Here is a 21,655-nt window from a genome sequence, read left to right on the forward strand (position 1 = left end):
CTAAAAAACATAGTGGGAGTGAGTCAGCACTATTCTGTGCGTATATAGGTGTGAGTCGCCAGTGGACAGTGCAGCAGAGACCGTGTGATGTGCACACTTCCCACAGATGCCTCTACTGGCCGGCCTGTGCTGATAAAGTTGGCAGTTGATTTAAAGACACACACACACACACACACACAGTGATATACTACACTCAGTGCACTTATACTCACACTCTCATGAACTAGTTAGCAAGATACAGCAATAACAAAGGAGGCAAGTTATTCAAAATCAGAAATGCTTACGATAAAGTTCATATAATATTCTACAGCCATCTCATCCCTATCAAAATCTCTGCATCAACAAAAGCCTACTTTTGTTCGAAACAAAATTAATTTTCTTTGAAACAGTACAGCCTGTTCCTATGGAATAGATTTAGAATAAAAACATTTGTGCTGTGCATCTGTCGGGATGCAACGACGGAAACTGGCTTCGTCAATTTGGAGAAAACTGTCAATATAGTGGTGGCACACAAGATGCAGTATTTGGACCAGGACACCCACTTTATTCCGACAATTGGTATTGGAGCTATGACCTTATCCTCTGGCTTCATAACACTCGAACAGCTGCAAGTAGTATCATTTGTAGATACAGGCCCAACATCCGACAGTTACAGAACAAATGGAAATGAAGAGAAATCCAGTTTGTTCCATGAAATTTCAGGCAAATTGCCACATGTCAGTAATTTGCTTCCATGATATTTCTGTACAGAAAGTTCAGGCCACTTTCAAGTGCACTGAGTATCCAGTTTGTGTCCTCTGATATAATGCTTGACATGAAGTGGTGCAATGAAAGAGAAGTGTGTATCTTGACCATGTGTAATACCATAAAAATGTTTCAAACAGAAATTACAAAAAGACTGGTGAAAGCCTCAAGAAAGAGCAATATATTGCAGATTATAACTGAGGTATGGTGGCAGCTGACCATACAGACATGTTGCTGAGGTTAGTCAATCCAGTGTGGATGACTGTGAAATGACACATGAAACTTTTTGTCCACATACTGCTTTTAATGTCCATGCTTTGCACATACAGAATTTCATCTGCCTTTGGCACAAGGACTTGTTGAAGCTTACACCATGGAATGGAGAAAAGCAGGCAGAGGAAGGCACTGTGATGACCTATTTTCTGATGGACATTTTTAAAATATTATTGGAAACAAAACACTCAAAAAAAAAGGTATGCCTTTAGACAAGTGTGCAGTATGCTCGAAACAAAGTATGCCAAGAAGTCAGGAATGAATGCATCAAATGCAATATATCATCATGTGTTGTGCCAATTTTCAAAGATTATCATGAAAATGTTATGAATCTCAATAACTGTACAGGAAATATGAAAGTTCAAAATGAGAAATAGATAACATATAGACAAAGTGAAAAAGGTATTTGAACACTTTCAAACTTCTCTCCAAATAACAATCACAAAGCTTTCACAACTTTCAGATGCTATAGTATGTATTTAATACGTGAAGCGCAAAAATTAGGAAGATAGCATACTTTTGTTAATCAAATGAAATTATACTTGATTGTCAATTTCTGAATACCATCAAGTATTTGGACCAGTGAAAAGTACTCAAAAACCTTAACTACTTTGTTTGTAAGATTTCCTATGGAAATTTTATTGGGTTTATGGGCACAAAATGTAATGATAAACTTCCACAGATTTCGCAAGCAAACAGACATACCTCTCGAAAGTTGTTTGCAGAATAATTATCGTGCTGACACATTCAAACATGGAAAGTCAGACAATTCATACTCTATAGTGCATATTCCATAAGTTCAAAAAAAATCATTGCTCCAAAAAAAGTTCAGTTGCAGTCAACTGTTTCAATTTATTTGAAGTGATTTTAAATTTCAGTAAACCTTTTAGTAGCTACTATAAAAGGCAGGGACAATATGCCTAAATAACACTGTTTGCACAGGTCATTCATTACAGGTGGACAACCTGTTCACTTGTCACTAAGCACTCAGTACGAGGAAGAAATCATGTATGAAATTGCCAAGTAGCTCCCATGAAACACATTCAACAAAATGGAGCAGTCAAGTCCTTCTGCAGTTCACAGTAAATCTCAATATACTGGATTTTATATCATGGTCAGTGTATTCTTTTCATTTATTAAAGACTTCATAGGATGCTTTCATCTACAAAACTATCCTAAAGAATATGTGCCTTATTTTAATCTTTATTTAGCTAATATAGTGATGTATACAAGGAAAGCAGCAGGCATTAAAATTTCTGGACAGATGTAATTCTTAGCTGAAGAACAATTTAAACAACTCTTGAGTTTGTCCAGTAATTTATTTGCAGGATATCTTTAAAGCAAGAAACTTTAAGTGTCTGATTAACTTACAAACTGATCAATCAAACCAAAGTGATAGACAGAATCGTCACTGTGTGTTTTGTGTTTTGTGTTTTGGCGTGTGTCTGTGTATGTGCGGATGGATGTGTGTGTGTGTGTGTGTTTGCGCGAGTGTACATCTGTCCTTTTTTTCCCCTAAGGGAAGTCTTTCTGCTCCCGGGATTGGAATGACTCCTTACCCTCTCCCTTAAAACCTACATCCTTTTGTCTTTCCCTCTCCTTCCTGAAGAAGCAACCATCGGTTGCGAAAGCTAGCAATTCTGTGTGTGTGTTTGTGTGTTTTGTTCATGTGCCTGTCTGCCGGCACTTTCCCGCTTGGTAAGTCTTGGAATCTTTGTTTTTAATATATTTTTCCCATGTGGAAGTTTCTTTCTATAACAAAATATTCAGCGCACTATGAGGTTAGCCAGGTGGGTAAGTTAGCTGCAGGTAGGCACTTAATGAGCACATAGTTTGATTATAAATAATGACACAGTAATCAACATGGCAAATAACACACACCTACTGCATTCAAAGAATTTGTAGCAAATATGTGGCATCTGTTGAAATGGAGGTACTATTGGTTATTGATGCCCCTGACATGCACGGAAGGTTTCATGAAGCCATCCAAGAGGGTGAGATCAGTGTTTAGGGGATGAGAAGTAGCATATGGAACGAATTTGGTAGATGTTGAGGCTCTGGCATAAAGAGCAAAGATTATCCTTGCAATGATGCACATCATGAAAATGTCAATCAATGAATCTATTTGAAAAAAAAAAAAAAAAAAAAAAATGAGTTTTACATGTAACGTTAACAGAAGGGTTCCTACATGCAGCTTATAAACAGGTTAGTATAGGATTTGTTATGAAGTTACCCATGGCAATTTTGTAGATTTGTTTGTAGGTTTGTCCTTCAAAAAATGATTAGTTAATAGGTCTGACTGTGGACATGTCCAAAAGAACAGATGCAACACTTTCATATAATTGATTTGCCTCGACAGGCAATGAATCCACCTCCTTCAGTGCAGATGCACAATTATATTTGGCCTCTTGTGGAAATCTCAAAGTAGTGACCATGGAGAACAAAGTAGAGAACATGGTAGAGATGGATGGGAGCTATGGATAGGTGCCATTAGGTGGGAGTGGGAGTTGACCGAGAGGGGTGCCGAGATAGTTCCCGCAACTGCCATAAACTCTGTGTCCATATGGTGTAATGGTTAATGCAACTGCCTACTAAGCTGGAGATTCTGTGTTTCAATCCCATTCTGGCACACATTTTCACTCATCGTCACTGACTCTGAATAAAGCCCCATTTCAGCTGACAGTAATAGTTTCTTCCGTTTCCTTTCCTTTCTCCCACTTCATTTTACATGTTTCAAATTATGTTAAATGCTCTCATCTCAAACACTGAAAGAATAAAGTCTGGTTATTCCCCCTTTGATAGGTAGGTGGTTCTTATCCCCGCAGCAAACAGCAAGTGATATGTGTTCCAAGCTTGGATGAAATTGGTGCAGTAGTTTAGGTGGAGATGTGGAACACACATACATAATACACACAAACATTTCTACAATAAGTATGGATTGTTGTTAAATATTTCTTAATAGGTGTTGTCTAAAATTTCTGTTCATGCCTAGTTTGACTTGTAATAGGGCTGATTAGTCACTGTGTGCTTAGCAAGCCACGTCAAATACTTTTGTGGTAGGATTTCACTTCCAGCCACCTTTGCACTGGATGCCATGTGTTCATAGGATATTTGAGGGTTGTATGTAAAGTTTGCCACAAGTGAATAAGTGCTCTTATCTTGATACTGACTCCAAGCATTGAAGCGGTACTCTACAACTTGAATCTAAGTCTTCCACTAACCTTCTCTATTACTGATTTCATATGTGTATCCCATTTCATATTCGTTTTTAGTATTATTCCTGTATATTTAAATCTTACAACAGGATCCAGAAGTTTGCCACTGATCTTGTGTGGCATCTGAAAATGTGAAATTCTTTGTGAAATGAAGGGTGGCAGCAGCCACAGATACTGATTTTTATGTTTAAAGAAGTATCACCATGGATTGATGTAAGAAATGCAGAACTACTTAGACAAATATCTACTTGGTGTACTGAATGTCAGGTCTCCTTAAATGTGAATAAACACAAGACAAGGTCCATAATGAAGAAAAAGCACCAGTTTCCACACAATTAGAAGATCAGTGGCAAACTTTTGTCATTTAAATATGCAGAGATAAAACTATAAATTAATATGATAGAGCACACACATGAAATCAGAAGTACAAAAGATGAGTGGAAGACTTAGATTCAAGTAGTACAGTTCTGCTTTAACGTATGGAGTCGTTATCAAGTAAACATGGCAAAAAACTTTGAATAAATTCAGTAAAGCACTATTAGAATTGTAGCAGGTTAGCAGCCCTGTGAAAAATTTAACAGAGATGCTAAGAGAAGTTAAATGTGAATCACTGGACAAAATACATTACTCTCATCCAACCTTGTTGGGTAAATATAAAGAACCGGCATTTCAGAAAGACTCCACACCATTCTGTTGCCTCCCCTTTATAAAACAAGTAGAGGCCATGAAAATAATGTTGTGTGGTTCCCAGCCTGTTGCAGGTCTTTCTGTTTCACACCACTTGGACATATTTTGTGTCACATTTGCTCCTTATTTATAAACGCAGCTTCTCAGCTGATCTCCCAACTTTCAGTGGACTCCATTCCAGTGGAATCTAGTTCAGAACTTCCACATAAATAGCCAGCAATGCTCCCTACTATTGACATTTTCAACCACCATACTTCCACCAAATCACTTTATTTCTACAGCTGTATCTACACCTATACTCCACAAGTAACCAACCCTACAATGTGTGTGAGAGGTTACTTTGTATACCACAATCAATTTTTTCTTTTCCTGTTGCAGCTGTGAATGGTTCGCAGGAAGAAAGAATTGTGCTAAGTCTCCACATGATCCTAAATCTTAACTTTAAATTCATAGTCTTTTCTTGAGATATCCAATGTATAATGTATGTATAATCACAGAATTTTGACATTAATCCACACTGTACACTCTCATACAGAATGCCTCTCTTGTAGAGTCTGCCAGTGGATTTGGTGGAACATCTCTGCGACTCTTTCACACTTACTAAATAAACCTGTAATGAAATGCACTGCTCTTGGTATGGATTCTAGATTGACAAGCAATATCCAATTATTGTTCCATAAAAACATGGGAGAACTGCCGGATATAAGTAACATCCTGCCATGATATTTCGGCGCAGAGTCTTCCGGCCAACTTCAGGTGAGTGCCACTGTAGTAGTACTGGCGAGTACATGCTGAGCTCCGCTATTTAAAGCCGTACTGAGGTGACATTGCGCATGCGCTGCTCAGCGTGCGCGTTCATAACGGCTCCGTGCGCTGCGCCTCGCGCCCTCCACTGTGAAAGCCTGGCTTATCAGTACCAGGTCGATTTCCATCTTTATGCTGATAACTACGTCAACTACATAGTTTCTCTATAATAGGATTCCAAGTAGAGTTTAGCTGATAACCATTATCTCGATTGATGAGAGTCTCGTTGTCAGACAATCTTATTTCCACAGATTCATTGATAAACGAGCTCCAAAATTTTGATGTATGGGCCAAAATTTTTGTGTCGTAACTCATGGAATGGTCTGTGGAAATACAATGTTCGGTGTTCCACAATGCATTCCTGCACAGTTCGTGTTGTTTGACCTATATATGATTTGCCGCATTCACATGGAAGTTCGTCGAGAGTCTTGCCATGTATTGACCAGGGGTGCATCAATGAAGAATAACATCTCGCCCATGGAGAGGATAGCCCTCCGTAACTTACGAGCAGTTGTGGATACAGTAGTCTTAAAATCTGACATAGGAAACGCTACTGTCCTCATACCAAGGGATGACTATATTAATAAGATCAATGTTTTACTATGTGATTCCATGTATCGGAAAATCGATAAGGATACCACGAGCCAAGTGGTGCAAAAAACAGCAGAACTTTTATCAAATAGTTCTCTACCGAAGGAGGTCATCAAGAGACTGAAACCAAACAGTTCAGTTCCACCTAGGCTACGTGGACTGCCTAAGATCCACAAGCAAAATGTGCCATTACGTCCAATTGTGAGTAACATTGGAGCAGCCACCTATGACCTAGCAAAATTCTTGGCATCTTTGCTCAAACCAATGATAGGCAAGTGTGCACATCACATAAAGAATTCTGGGGATTTCATCAGTCGACTTCAGTCACTACAACTGCAAAGTAATGACTTATTAGTCAGTCTTGATGTGGTTTCACTGTTTACAAAGGTGCCTCTGGTGGACTCACTACACCTCATTGGAAATATGTTTGGTGCAGACATTACAGCGTTGTTTGAGCACACTCTCTCCTCTACATATTTTATATTTAACAACGAATTTTACAAACAATCTGACGGTGTTGCCATGGGGATTCCTTTGTCTCCCCTGGTGGCCAATCTTTTTATGGAGGATTTTGAGGAGGGAGCACTCGACTCTGCCACTTTTAAACCAACATTATTTTGGCAGTATGTTGGCGACACTTTTATAGTGTGGCCTCATGGTCTGGACTGTCTCCAAGAATTTTTACGTCACTTGAACTCCATACATTAAAACATAAAGTTTACCATGAAGATAGAGAAAGATGGTTGTCTGCCATTTTTAGACGTCTTGGTGCGACGGAAGAGTGATGGCACGCTTAGTCACTTGGTGTACAGAAAACCCACTCATACAGACCTGTATCTACAAGCTACTAGTTGCCACCATCTAGCACAAACAATGGGAGTTCTCAAAACCTTGATCCACTGTGCCCATACTATCTCTGATGCCGACAGTCCTCAAGTGGAACTGGAACACCTGCAAAAAGTATTTCTGAAGAATGGCTTTTCACCTAGGCAAGTGAACAGAGTGATGAAGACCTACAAACGACGGAACAAGGAAGAGGAAGAGGCCTTCAGGTTGACTGTTTATCTACCATTTATTGGGAATATTTCTTCACAGATAGGCAGAATATTGAGAAAGTATCAAGTGAGAGTCATCTTTCGCCCTCCTTCCAAAATTTCATCACTGGTGGGATCCGTTAAAGATGACCTGGGCCTGCGTAAACCAGGTGTTTACAAAATTCCGTGTGAATGCAGCAAATCATACATAGGTCAAACAACACGAACTGTGCAGGAACGCATTGTGGAACACCAACGGCATACTAGCCTTCTCCAACCCACCAAGTCCGCAATTGCCAAACATTGTATTTCCACAGACCATTCCGTGAATTACGGTGACACAAAAATTTTGGAGATTGATTATCAATGAATCTGTGGAAATAAGACTGTCTGACAACGAGACTCTCATCAATCGAGATAATGGTTATCAACTAAACTCTGCTTGGAATCCTATTATAGAGAAACTACGTAGTTGATGTAGTTATCTGCATGAAGATGGAAATTGACCTGATACCGATACGGCAGGCTTTCACAGTGGAGGGCGTGAGGCGCAGTGCACGGAGCCGTTATGAACGCGTACGATGAGCAGCGCATGCGCAATGTCACCTCAGTATGGCCTTAAATAGCGGAGCTCAGCGCGTACTCGCCAGTACTACTACAGTAGCACTCACCTGAAGATGGCCAGAAGACTGCGCCGAAATATCGTGGCAGGACATTACTTATATCCGGCAGTTCTCCCATGTTTTTAGGAACAATCAGTATGCCAGGAAACCTTTAAACATAATATCCACTAATTGGTTGAGTGAGGGTTTTGCAAAATACCTCTTTGGTGGGTGAACTACATTTCCTGATGATTCTTTCAATGATTTTCAGTCTGTCATCTGCTTTATCCATGATTAGCTTTATGTGGTCATTTCACTTTAAATCAATTTGTCACATACTCCTATATATTTTATGGATGTGTCTGCTTCCAGTGATTATTCTGCAATCATATAATCAAACAACACTGGATATTTCAGCCTATTTATGCCCAGTATGTTACATTTGTTAATGCTGAGGGTTAACTGCCAATCCCTACATGGAGGGTCGAACCTCTGCAGGCCTTCCTACATTTTGGTACAATTTTCTAGCATTGCAACTTCTCTGGACATAACACCACCACTCACAAAAGGCCTCACGGAACTTCTGACACTACCTACCAAATCATTTATGTATATTGTAATAAGTAATGGTCCTAACAACAACCCTTGTGATGCTTACAAAGTTACTTTATGTATGAAGATTTCTCTCCATTCAGAGTGACATGCTATGTTTTGTTTACTAGAAACTCTCTAACCCAATCACACAGCTTGTCTGATATTCCGTATGCTCTTATTTTGGCCATTAGGTAGCAGTACAGGACTGTTTCAAAGGTCTTCCGTTAATCAAGCAACATGGCATAAACTTTGGAACCCATATGTACTGATTTCTGGCTCTCATGGACAAACAAAGTGCGCTGGGTTTAAAACAATCATTGTTTTTGGAACTCACATTGATTGCTTTATAGTAGATTACCAATCTCCAGAAATGGCATAATACACAAACATAAAACATGTTCCAAAATTCAACAACAGACTGATAGCTGTAGATCTATAATTTTGTGCAGCTGCTCAAAGACCCTTCTTGAAAAAAGGAATCACTTTTCCCAATCACTAGGACCACTTCACTTCTCCAGTGACCTATCGTACACTGCTTCTAGAAGAGAAGCAAGTTACTTGCTTGCATCAGAACAGAATGGTAGTCGGCAGCTCACTTTCATCCTACAGCTACACAATAGATTTTGCACTAGTCTTCTGTTGTTAGAGACAGAGAGAGAAGGAGAGAGAGTGCGCAACGATGTAAGTCTCATCGCTTATGAATCATCCAAAAGACAAGTGAGTTTTTAGCCTCTTAAATACTAACAATAATAACTAGACCACTGAACTAGCCAATGAAATTAGGGCAGTATTTTCCCCCTCACTCCATACACTAAAGGAAGAGAACAGGAAATTTCTAATAATGGTATGAAGTGCCCTGCACCAGGCACTATGCAGTGTCATTCAAAGTTCACTATTTGCCCAGAAAGTTCAGTGACAGATGTCATAATGCTGATGGTCATGAAAGTGCACCACCACAAACCACACAAGTCAGGCCAAGACATGTCCGAACAAGTTACCAAGTGGCTCGGCTGTGAGTGTGCTTCTCATGTGTAAACAACACGCTGTAGAGTGAAAGTGTAGTGCAGGTGATAAAAACCCAAAACGGTTCAGTAAACAAATGTGCTGCTCAGATCCAAACTTGGAAATAAGCGAAAGAGACTTGTGAAATGCTGACAACAGTTTACAAAGAACATTCTGTCATCTCAAAGTGTGTTTATGAGTGGTTTAAACACTCTACAAAAGGTGGGACCCATGTAAGACGCACAGTCAAGGCCTTCCATCTATTCAGCCGGTAATCAACAACACAGATGTGTTTTGTAGGCACAGATGTAATAGGAGACAGCTCTATGGACGACAGACAAGGGATGGCTGCACTTCAGATGATCACCAGGTGGCAACCCAAGTGCTGCCAAGGTCACTGGGCCATGGACCTTCTCTCCTCTGTGGACCACACGACTGAAAATGGTAAATGCAGTATCCCAGTGCCAGGCAGTATTAAGTTCACTGCCCAAGCTACCCTCAAAATGTTCACTCTTAGTGAGTTTTCCTGGGCCCAATGCCAATTGCAAAAACATTCCAACAATCAGGATCTCACTCTAGAGCCACCACTTCCAAGAAGACACTGTCCACATTGATCTTGGCCTCCCAGAGTTACCAGCTGTGACCAGCAATTGGGCATTGGTATATTTGTCTTTCATTGGTGATACTCCAGCCTTAACTTCTCTGCATATTTTTGGGACTTTAACCTTTGCTCATCCTCTCAGAACTTTTATCTTTTGCACATCCCTTTCAAATTTTGATTGTGGTATGCTTAATGTATGGACATTGTATTTTGGAGCTTACAACTTACTGTGACACTTTCAACCCATCAGCCTTTCAGAATTATAATTGTTCATTCAATACTGAAGAAGTGACTTGTTTTCAGTGACTCCCTTCAGAGAAGGTTGTTTATGTGTATTACAATAAACTTCATATTCACTTTATACATGGGTATTTTTCTTGTGCTGCCTTCAGCAGACACACAAGTTGGTGACCAGCTAGACTATCAGCATCACCACACTGAAACTTTTTTGGACATATCTTGACCTATCTGGTGCAGGAATTTGGTGCTGGTGAACTCTCACTGCTGTGAGCCGTATGACATCATTCACTGTTTTGGAGAGAGTTCTTATACTTTCAAGTACACTTACTGTCATGTTGCTTCCACATGACGGAACCAGTTCATGTCTCTGTTGTTACTTCTCCAGCACATGTAGTGCAATCACAAACTTCTCATTGAGCAGATGGCAACCATCTCCATGTCATCTCCAGAGCTCTCCAACTACCTCTCCCAGACCGACACCATGGTCAAGGGCTTCCAGGTAGGCCCCTGTTGTCCTAGCAGTTCAACAGGAAGGTCATGCCATGAACAAACTGCGTTACACGCATGAACAGCACTTCTTGTATTTTGGCATCGTAGGTGATACAAACAGCATACCTTCTTTCTATCATATTCAGGCCCAGCATTAACCATGTTATCCAACAACTTAACCCAGAGGTGGAATCCCATGCTCTGCCCTACGGAAGATTGAAGTCAAGTTTGTTATAATGCTTTGACTCCAGACTGCCTTACAGAGAACACACAGTCCGCCTCCACGATTGACCTCATGACTGCCTCCTCCGTTGTAGTGAATCTTAGTGTACCCAATCATACACAGCTTCCTTGATCCAAGACATGATTCTTGTACACCAATGAAGGACTACATACAGATCTCCTTAAATTGAAGGACCTTTCCTTAGAAACATGTACCCCATTATTAGAGCTTTTGAACAGTCTCTCATATCATCAGCCATCACAAGTGTTTGCCGCCTGACCAACCACCCTCAGTTCCAGTAACATCTCGCACCTGTATTGGATTCATACGATGCAAGTAAACATTCAGTGTTCAGATGCAGAAGCCATATTCAACAACTGCCTTCCTACAGCCAGTGTTTGATCAGTCAACAGAGACACCAGTACCAGTACCACCATGCTAAGTGTACCTCTTGCAGGAAATCAGACACAGAGCTGGAGTGTGCCAAGCAATGCTCAAAGTGAATGTCGACTGCGCACATATGGATCCCTCGGATGTGGATGTGAGCTGGCAGATCAGACATGATTCCCGATATATCCTACATCCAATCTGTGTTTCTCCACTCAGAAGAATCTCTATTGTCCACAGTAGCAATTGACAATGTGCTCATTCAGCTGCACATAGGCACAAGGTCCTCTGCAACTATCACAGATTGGCAATCTTATTATTGCATGGAGATTCCTTCCCTTCAACCTTCTGACACACTCATGTATAGTTATATCAATGATATAATTAAAGTCAACAAACAATTTACAGCCAAAGTTCAGTACAATTCGACCACCCTCATAGCCAGGATTTTGGTCGTCGACAATCCTCGAGCCATCAATCTCTTGAGCCTCAATCTGTTCAACACTCCTGGTGAGACCTGGAGATTCAGGCATACTGGTATCACCACAACAAGCTCTCCACCCTCAACTATGTGTCTCTGCTCTTCTCTGCTCTAGGGGGACAGCGACCACACCAGGGTCATGATCCTAGTGGCCCTACAGCAGCACAGCTTGTCTTTCTTGAACATCGAACACTGGAGTGTACTGCTCACCAAGTGCCTGGCCTGCCAACATGTCTACTGGTAGGGCATGGATCACCCACATGGTTACCTCCTACGTCACCTGCCAGAGTAAGCATGCTGCCCGCCCCTCTCCCCCTTCCCCGCAATGTGGTTTTTTTTTTTTTTTTTGACCAGACACTTGTGGCACCAGGTCCCAGCTACACCTGGATTTCAGGGACCCTTCCTAGGGTACTCTTGGTTAACCAATATAGATGCTGACAGTGGCTTTCCTTATACCTCATACACAACTACCACATCCACAAGGCAGACCATTCAAACCCTGCCTACATTTTTTTTGAATGATGGGCTCTCAAAAACTACTGTCTCACATAACAGTCCTCAATTTGCTTCTGCAGAATTCTGCACTTTCTGCAAAGCAAATGGTTTAAACCTGATACATACTGCATCCTTCCATCCTGCTTCTAATTATTTAGCCGAACACTTCATCCATACCTTTAAATCCCATGGCTTCTTATCATTTCACTCCCCAGGATGGGTCAACTGCGGCAGAGAAACTCTATGGCTGACCATATTGGTTGTAATTATCTATCATCCATTCCACCAGCACCCACCTCTCCTTTTGGTGGTCCAGTCACCACTGTTTCTCTCTACAAGATCTCAAGTGGGACCTTTTCTTCGCCAAAGGCCACTGGCATTGGTTTCCTGTGGTTGTTTTCAATCTTCTACGCTGTGCTATGGCAAAGGTGGCCCTTCAAGGTGGCACAGTATGCCATAAGCACATTAACCAATTGCAGCCTCACCTGTGTGCAGTAATCTACCATTCTCTTTTGTTCCAGAGGTAGTCTCCTCCACAATGCCCATCCTGGGCACCACTGACCTGTCTCAGCTCCAGCCTGTGGCCTCAGTGGCAGAGCCCTCAGCAGCTCCACAAGCCACACAAATGCCAACCACACCAGCCACCAGCAGGAGCCCAGATCCTTCCAGGGATGTCGAGATGTGCTACTAGCTCTCCTCCTCTTCGGTGGGAGAGGGGAGCTGAGGGAACTATGCTGTGTAGAGGCCTTGTGCTTACTCAGCCAGCAGTCAGTAACACAGAGAGGTAATGCTGGTAAAGACCTTACATGCGACAGGTCTTCAGAAGACAGACAACAAATGGCTTTGCTCCACCCAACCACCAGGCAGTAGCCATAGTGCTACTAGAGGTGACTGGCCTGTTGGACCTTTTCTCCTTAGTGGACCACATGACTAAAAGTAGTGCCTCCAATATCCTGGCACTGGGCAGTATTTAGGTCAGCACCCAGACTATGTTCCACCACTTCACACTGAGTGAGTTTTTCTGAGTGAGGCACCAATTATGAAAGCATTTCTACAATCCAGATCTCAGTGTGGAGCCACCACTATCACGATGAGGCCATCCACATCAACCTTCCTTCATGAGCTGCCAGCAATGGACCTATCCGTTTGTGGCCTCTGCACCAAAGAGATGTGGCTTTCGACACAATTATCAGCAATTAGATTTTGTAATATTTGTTTTTGTTTTCTAATCAGCGATATGCCAGACTTAACTTTTGTGTGTCCCTTCTGCACTCTACCTTTTCCTCGTATTCTCTGGATTTTAACTTTTGCATGTCCCTTCTGGACTTTGACTGTGCCATGTGTAGGGTATGAACATTTTATTTTGGAATTTTCAATTTACTCTGAAATTTTCAGTGCATCAGCCTTTCAGACTTTATTGTTGTCCTTTCAATATTCAAGAAGTGAATTGTTTTCAAACTAATTCATGTCAACAAAGACTGTTTGTTTGTATTACAATAAAGTTCATATTCATTTTATACCTGGATGTTTTCCTTGCACTGCCTTCAGTGGACACATCAGAGGACACATCATAAATTGCCTGGTCTGAAACTGCATGCGCTCCAGAAAATGTAAAGAAAGTATGAACAGTGCAAATGTTAGCACAGGAAATGGCAATTCGTTATGAGACATTCCATCTCATAGTGACCCAGTATGTGGATAAATGCAACATTTGTTCTCAACTCGTGTCCCACACTTTCAAACTAGAACAAATGAAACTTCACTTAACGCCTGAGGAGACCTCTTTGAAATGGCAGAGCAATATCCAGATTTGTGGAAAAAGACGTCAAGAAAAGTGAGACCTGGTGCTTGAAGTATGACCCTGAAGAATCAAAGTATGGATGTCAGGGTCCAAGGTTGCACAAAGAGAGATCTGGCATCAAGACAATGACGCTAACAGTGTTCTTTGACTCTGAGAGCCTCGTGCACATAGAATTCCTCCCTGAGGACTTCACATTAAATGCCACTACATACATGGCAATACTGAATGCCTAGTGCTATATATTAAAGCGTGTACACCCCCAGCATACAAAACTATGCAAGTGGATGCTACTGCATGATAATGCCCAGCTATATACTGTCTTTCAGGTTCAGCAGTTCCTGGACAACACGAGAGTTGTACCATTCAATTACCCATCCTACTCCCCAGACCTGTGTCCCCTGGACATTTGCTTGTTTCCCAAACTGAAATCATGCCTGAAGGGCAGATATCCAATGTCATGTTACAAACAAACTGACGGCTATCCCTAAAGGCACTCATGCCAGGAGTTTCCATGACTTGTACAGCCATTCTCTGAATGAATAGGGATTACTTCGAAAGACAGTAATTGTTGTTTCAGGTAAGTCAACAGTCCATTTGCAATAAAGACACTGACAGAGAACTTTCTGGACAGAGAGTATAAATATGTACATGTACATGACCTAGCAGCTGGCTTTCCCAATGCAATAGTTACATTACTGCATCATGTTACACTACTATGAATAATATCATGACATATCCCTGCCTACAAGAATGGTAACTTACTAAATATACTTACATGTGGTTTATTAAGCAGCATCAAATTAGATCACAATTTCATAATTTCTTTCATTATATTAGCGCTATATGTAAAAGAAACTTACAGCTCAGCTAGGCTCAGACAATGCTTTCAAATAGAATGTACCATGATGACTGTGATCCAGCATTTCTAGAATGCTTCACCAATCCAATCTGTCAGTCCTTATCACTTTCAGTATCAACAGTAGGCTACTGATTTTCCTCCATTTACAATAACGATTAATATTACTGCTACTACTTTCTAACATTTGCTACAAACTATTTCCCGAGCAATTCCAAACTGAGATTATGTGGAAACAGTGTCATTCCATAAATGCAGCTCCCCTTGAATTTCTCACTTCTGTAGAAATACCCTAAAATTTGAGAGGGGGCAAAAAGGGATGGAAGTAATGAGAAGCATCATACCACTTGCCCTATGGGCAACATACAAAATAATTGTGCATATGAATAAAACAGATACTCAAACACCTCTCTCTTTCTCCGTCTCATCCCCCCCCCCCCCCCTTCTCTCTCTCTCTCTCTCTCTCTCTCTCTCTCTCTCTCTCTCCAAAAAAAGATACATAGACAAGCATATTGCACATCCTCTGTCTTAATGTTTTCTGACCTGTCAATGGTGTTCTTTCACTGGCTTCACTCTCAGGAACTTGACAATGCCTGCAGGACTGTCTTCGAGGATGATGACGATACCGTCTGAAATATAATATTAACGACAGGATATATACAGACAATGAAATCAGTGTTGCAACATCCCATACTAAGCGACCATCATCAGATAACACTGAAGATCGTGTAGACATTATAACCAGGATAAGCTGGGCAACAATAGGTGTAAGAACAAGTGCATTAGGAGGACCAGCTGCAGCACAGCCAGCATGAGTGGCCCAAGCAACCAAACCAGTGCCCGCTGCTAACAGCTCTGACAATGGCTGAGGTTGGCGAATGCGTGCTGCCAGCAGCCGCGATGGGCCTAAGAGTGCAAGAAGCAATGAAGCTGACACACGTGCAGCTGCACCAGCTCCAGTCCAAGTCTGTAGACCTCTAGACTTCCCCCACTGATAGGCAGAAACAGTGGCAAGTACAGCCAATGTAGGTGTTTGCAACATAACTGCCTGGAAACAACGGCCAACATCATGCATCTCGGGGTTCCAAAAGCTTGAATCTTCTGACCCACACATGGACAGCCAGATTTCACCATCATGAGTCATGTCTAGGAGTCTGTTTGGATTTCCCACTGCAAAGAAAAACTGCAGCTTAAAAACTATTTTCTGCAAGATCATTAGTAAAAATCAGAGGGAGAAATTAGAAGTTTACACATACTTTTTGTAAGGTCATTACATGATATTTGAAAATATATTAGTAAGTGCAATGACAGGTAACATATGAGATTAAAATTTATGTTCAATGTAAATGGATAGATAAAAAATCTACTTACCAAGCAGAGGCAGGAAGACACACACATAAGAAGATTAAGGAAATTTGCTAGTAATTGAGTGGCAGTGGCTTCTTCTGCTGCATGAGAAAGAATAAAAGATATACAAAATTATAAGTCCTTGGTTCTCACCATGCACCTGGCTTTAATTTATGTTGATTTCTTCAGTCTCAGCATTTCTTCTCAGGAACTTTTCCTTTCTTCTCTTCCTTTTAGTTTTCCATACCTTTTAATCTGTGACCTGTCTATTTTTCCTGCCCCCCACACATCCAGCACTTAGCTTTCCACTCTTCTTGGCCCTTGCACAATGTTTTGTCAGTAATCTATGTCTTGTTTATTACCCTGTCTTCCACCTCTGAGCTCTCAGGTTTTCAGATCGTATCCAGCGCAGTCCCCACGAGTCTTTCCTCTCATCCAGGCTGATAAGTCTTCCTTGATCCTGGGCTCTGGAAGACTTTTTGAAACTATCCCCATTTCCTAAACCTCAGCAGTTCTTTTCCTTCATCCCTCTTCTTTCCACTTCAACCCTTCTGCTAGAAGAAGGAGCCACTGACTTTGAAAGCTTGCAGATTTTCTTGACCTTTGCATGTGTGTTTTCTCCTGCTTTCGCTTGGTGAATAGATATTTTTATCTATCCAGTTACATTGTATTTTCAAAAATTTAAAATTGATTATTTTCACTGAAATATGTTCAATATAATGAAAATATTACTTGGGAACTAATGAAATAAATGTTCAACACAAGATATAAATAAGTATTTATGGACAATACAATAGCCAGAAATAGTTCAGTTTCATTAATTAATGGCAGGAGTAATGGCAATAACTCACTGTGTGGTTGAGGTATTGAGTGTTTGATATGCTCACAAACAAGACTGAAAACTATACAATGAGTTGTTCCATTTACTCCTTCCATTATTCACACTCGACCGAGGAGGACTTCTCATTAGCACATTCATTTAAAGCAATTATTTATCCGAGGATCACCATTAACACATTGATATATGCACAGACATAACAGACTGTGAGCAATTGACAAAAAAGAATGGGAAAGCCACCACAGTGTTTAATTCTTAACCAAATAAATGCTAAGTTTGCATATGTTGTCCTGATTAATTTCAAACCAAGAACATCAAAAATATTCTATGAGACAGCAGTAACTACAGGGTGAACTTTCAGAAACAGAAGTGTATTAAACAGAGCACACTCAAAAATAACTACGTCATAGTGATAGACAAGTTTGTAGGCAACATAATCTGGCTTTGGGAATAGGCTATCTAAGCACTGCTGCATACCGACAATATAATAACTGCTGTACTACAGAGTACACTGAATTATAGTGAGTGTTATAGATTGTACAGACATTATAAATATGAAAATCAGATGGCGTCATTAAGATGAAAACATTATGAGGAAAGTAAACTGGAAACTTGAAAAAACTACGGCCTTTAGTCTAAGATTTTATGCTACAGTATTTCTTGCATACATTAAGGAAAGTTCTTTTACAAATAATGGTATAGCCATACATCGCAAATCAAACAAGATACTACCGCTGAAAGTTTTGTGGTGCATAAAACCAGTCCTACATGACACACAAATATGTTAACTATTCAGATGACCATTCAGCTTAAAGCAATGTCCAATTTTTATACAGGAAAAGGGGAGTCAAAATAACAAGGTCTCAAAAATACCATATGCTGAAGTAAGGAAGCAGTTAAACCAACACAGTATCCCACTTTCAAAACAATTTTGTTACAGAACTGAAAACCCCTAGGTATTGAGGTGCTTGTCTTTAAATCTACATAGACACAAACCCAACAACTAGAAGGAGCATATCTCATATCTATTTGCAAGTATATGTGCAAAAAAGAGTCCAACCACTAACTGTATGGTCATGACCAAGACAAAGGCTGATGTTCAACATATGCAAATACATGTATCTGTTGAAATCAAACAACAGAAAATCCAGGATGGACTGTAACAATATTGTGAAACGGAAAGTTGCCACTTGCCGAATAGCGGAGATGCTGGGTCTCACACACACACACACACACACACACACACACACACACACACACACACACGCACGATTACGGTCTCAGGCAAGTGATGCCACACTATGAGCAGCAGCACCACTGCATGATGGGAGTGGTGACTGGGTGGGGGTAAGGAGGAGGCTTTGGCAGAGGGAGAGGGAGAGAGAGAGAGAGAGAGAGAGAGAGAGAGAGAGAGAGAGAGAGAGAGAGAGAGATGTAGGGTAGGGGTGGTGGATGGTGACATGCTGTTGGAGAGCACTCAGGGACGAGGTGGAAAGAGGGTAGGGCAGCTATGTGCAATCAGGAGGTAGACGAAGGGCAGAGGAGAGGTGGAGAGGGGGTGGGGAGTGGATAGCAGAAAAGGAGAGAAGTAAAAAGACTAGGTGCAGTGGAGGAATGATGGTTGTGTAGTGCTGGAATGGGAACAGAGAAGGGGCTGGATGGGAGAGGACAATGACTAATGGAGGTTGAGGCTAGGTGGGTTACAGGGACGTAGGATATACAGCAGGGAAAGTTCCCACCTGCGTAATTCAGAAAAGCTGGTGTTAGTGGGAAGGATCCATATGGCACAGGCTGCAAAGCAGTCACTGAAATGAAGGATGACTTGTTGGTCAGCATGCTCAACAACAGGGTGGTCCACTTGTTTCTTGGCTACAGTTTGTCGATGGCCATTCATGTGGACAGACAGCTTGTTGGTTGTCATGCCCACACAGAATGCAGCACAGTTGCTGCCGCTTAGCTTGTAGATCAGATGACTGGTTTCACAGGTAGGCCTGCCTTTGATGTGACAGGTGGTGTTTCTGGCCACACTGGAGTAGGTGGTGGTGGGAGGATGTGTAGGACAGGTCTTACATCTAGGTCTATTACAGGGGTCGAGCCATGAGGTAAATGGTTGGGAACAGGTGTTGTGTAGGGATGGATGTGTGTATTGTTTAGGTTTGGTGGACGGCAGAATACCACTGTGGGAGGGTTGGGAAGGATAGTGGACAGGACATTTCTCATTTTAGGGCATGAGAGAAAGTTGAAACCCCAACAGCAAAACACTGTCCACCATCCCTACCCTACTATCCCCCCTCCCCCCTCCTGGTCTCCTCATTAGCCCCACCCAGTCGATGGCCATTCATGTGGACAGACAGCTTGTTGGTTGTAACTTCCTGGCAGATTAAAACTGTGTGCCGTACCGAGAATTGAACTCGGGACCTTCGCCTTTCGTGGGCAAGTGCTCTACCGAATGAGCTACCCAAGCACGACTCACGGCCCGTCCTCACAGCTAATTCCGTCAGTATCTCGTCTCCTACCTTCCAAACTTTACAGAAGCTCTCCTGCGAACCTTGTAGAACTAGCACTACTGAAAGAAAGGATATTGCAGAATGAAATATTCACTCTACAGCTGTAGAGTGAACATTTCATTCTAGAAACATCCCCCAGGCTGTGGCTAAGCCATGGCCCCGCAATATCCTTTCTTTCAGTGTTAGTTCTGCAAGGTTCGCAGGAGAGCTTCTGTAAAGTTTGGAAGGTAGGGGACGAGGTACTGGCGGAATTAAAGCTGTGAGGACGAGCCATGAGTCGTGCTTGGGTAGCTCATTCAGTAGAGCACTTGCCCGCGAAAGGGGAAGGTCCCGAGTTCGAGTCTTGGTATGGCACACAGTTTTAATCTGCCAGGAAGTTTCATATCAGCACACATTCCACCATAGAGTGAATATTTCATTCTAGCTTGTTGGTTGTCATGCCCACATAGAATGCAGCACAGTTGCTGCAGCTTAGCTTGTAGATCAGATGACTGGTTTCACAGGTAGGTCTGCCTTTGATGTGACCGGTGATGTTTCTGGCCACACTGGAGTACATGGCGGTGTGAGGATGTGTAGGACAGGTCTTACATCTATGTCTATTACAAGGGTATGACCCATGAGGTAAGTGGTTGGGAGCAGGGGTTGAGTAGGGATGGACGTGTATATTGTTTAGGTTCAGTGGATGGCAGAATACCACTGTGGGAGGGTTGATAAGGATAGTGGACAGGACATTTCTCATTTTAGGGCATGAGAAAAAGTTGAAAGCCCAACAGCACAACACTGTCCACCATCCCTACCCTACTATCCCCCCCACCCCCTCCCAGCCTCCTCCTTAGCCCCACCCAATCGCCACACTCATCGCCACACCCTGCTGCTCACAGTGTGGCCTCAGTTGCCTGAGACTGCAGTCATGTGCGTGTGACTTTTGTGTGTGTGTGTGTGTGTGTGTGTGTGTGTGTGTGTGTGTGTGTGTGTGTGTGTTTTTGTCGTCAAACTTTGATGAAGGCCTTACTGGCCAAAAGGTATATGTGTGACAGTCTTTTTGTTGTGCCTATCTCCGACTCAGCATTTCCGCTATATGGTGAGTGGCAACTTTCCTTTTCACAATATTGTTATGTATCTGTTAAAATATTTAATATACAAACTCTGCTTCCTTAATGACACACAATTTTTCTCCTGCTCTGAGACAATGAGAAGAAGAAAACTAACTCTCTCTCTCTCTCTCTCTCTCTCTCTCTCTCTCTCTCTCTCTCTCTCTCTCTCTCTCTCACACACACACACACACACACACACACACACACACACTGTTCAGGTAACCATTCAGCTTGGAGTAATGAGATATCAATATCAGTGATGTGGCACTTGACACTGAAGGACTAATGAACAAACAACTCAGTCCTAGCTTATTTTTCATCCTCTATGGTTCTTTCCCTTTCAAGATATAAAGAAAAAAAAAGTAGGCACAAAAATTTCACCAGTAATAGCTCCCGTTTTAAAGTGCAATAAAAACTGCTTTAGGAATAATGTGGAAGTACAGAAACTCCTGGTTGCTTCTATGCCATTCTGCATATGTCAAGAGAAACATTTTGAAACTTTCCATACACCTGCACGATGGTGTTACCGACTCTACAGAACAGTTGGTCCTAGTGGAGAAAAGATAAATGTCGATTCACTTGTCTTTCTCAGTAACACCACTAAACACCGTCCACATTAAGACTAACACTCCAAGCTGCAGTTGGTAAAATACACAAGACACCTCACATTTCAATTTGCTCAGTGTACCTGCCACCAACGGAACCGATACACAGTGCGGCCCTGAGAAAGCTTGTGAGCTAACCTCTGTG

General features: G+C 41.7%; 1 protein-coding gene across 2 annotated transcripts in view; it reads right to left on the minus strand.

Moving 5' to 3' along the window:
* The window catches only part of LOC126342120 (ATP-binding cassette sub-family C member 10), a 371,444-nt gene that overhangs the window by 290,181 nt on the left and 59,608 nt on the right, over positions 1-21,655 (minus strand). For both annotated transcript variants that reach the window (XM_050001827.1, XM_050001828.1), the window contains one exon: positions 15,663-16,289. In XM_050001827.1, the coding sequence (XP_049857784.1) occupies positions 15,663-16,289 (627 nt within the window). The remainder of the gene's footprint in view (positions 1-15,662; positions 16,290-21,655) is intronic.

The sequence above is a fragment of the Schistocerca gregaria genome, chromosome 1 (genome assembly GCF_023897955.1).
Source record: "Schistocerca gregaria isolate iqSchGreg1 chromosome 1, iqSchGreg1.2, whole genome shotgun sequence".
Lineage (NCBI taxonomy): Eukaryota > Metazoa > Arthropoda > Insecta > Orthoptera > Acrididae > Schistocerca > Schistocerca gregaria.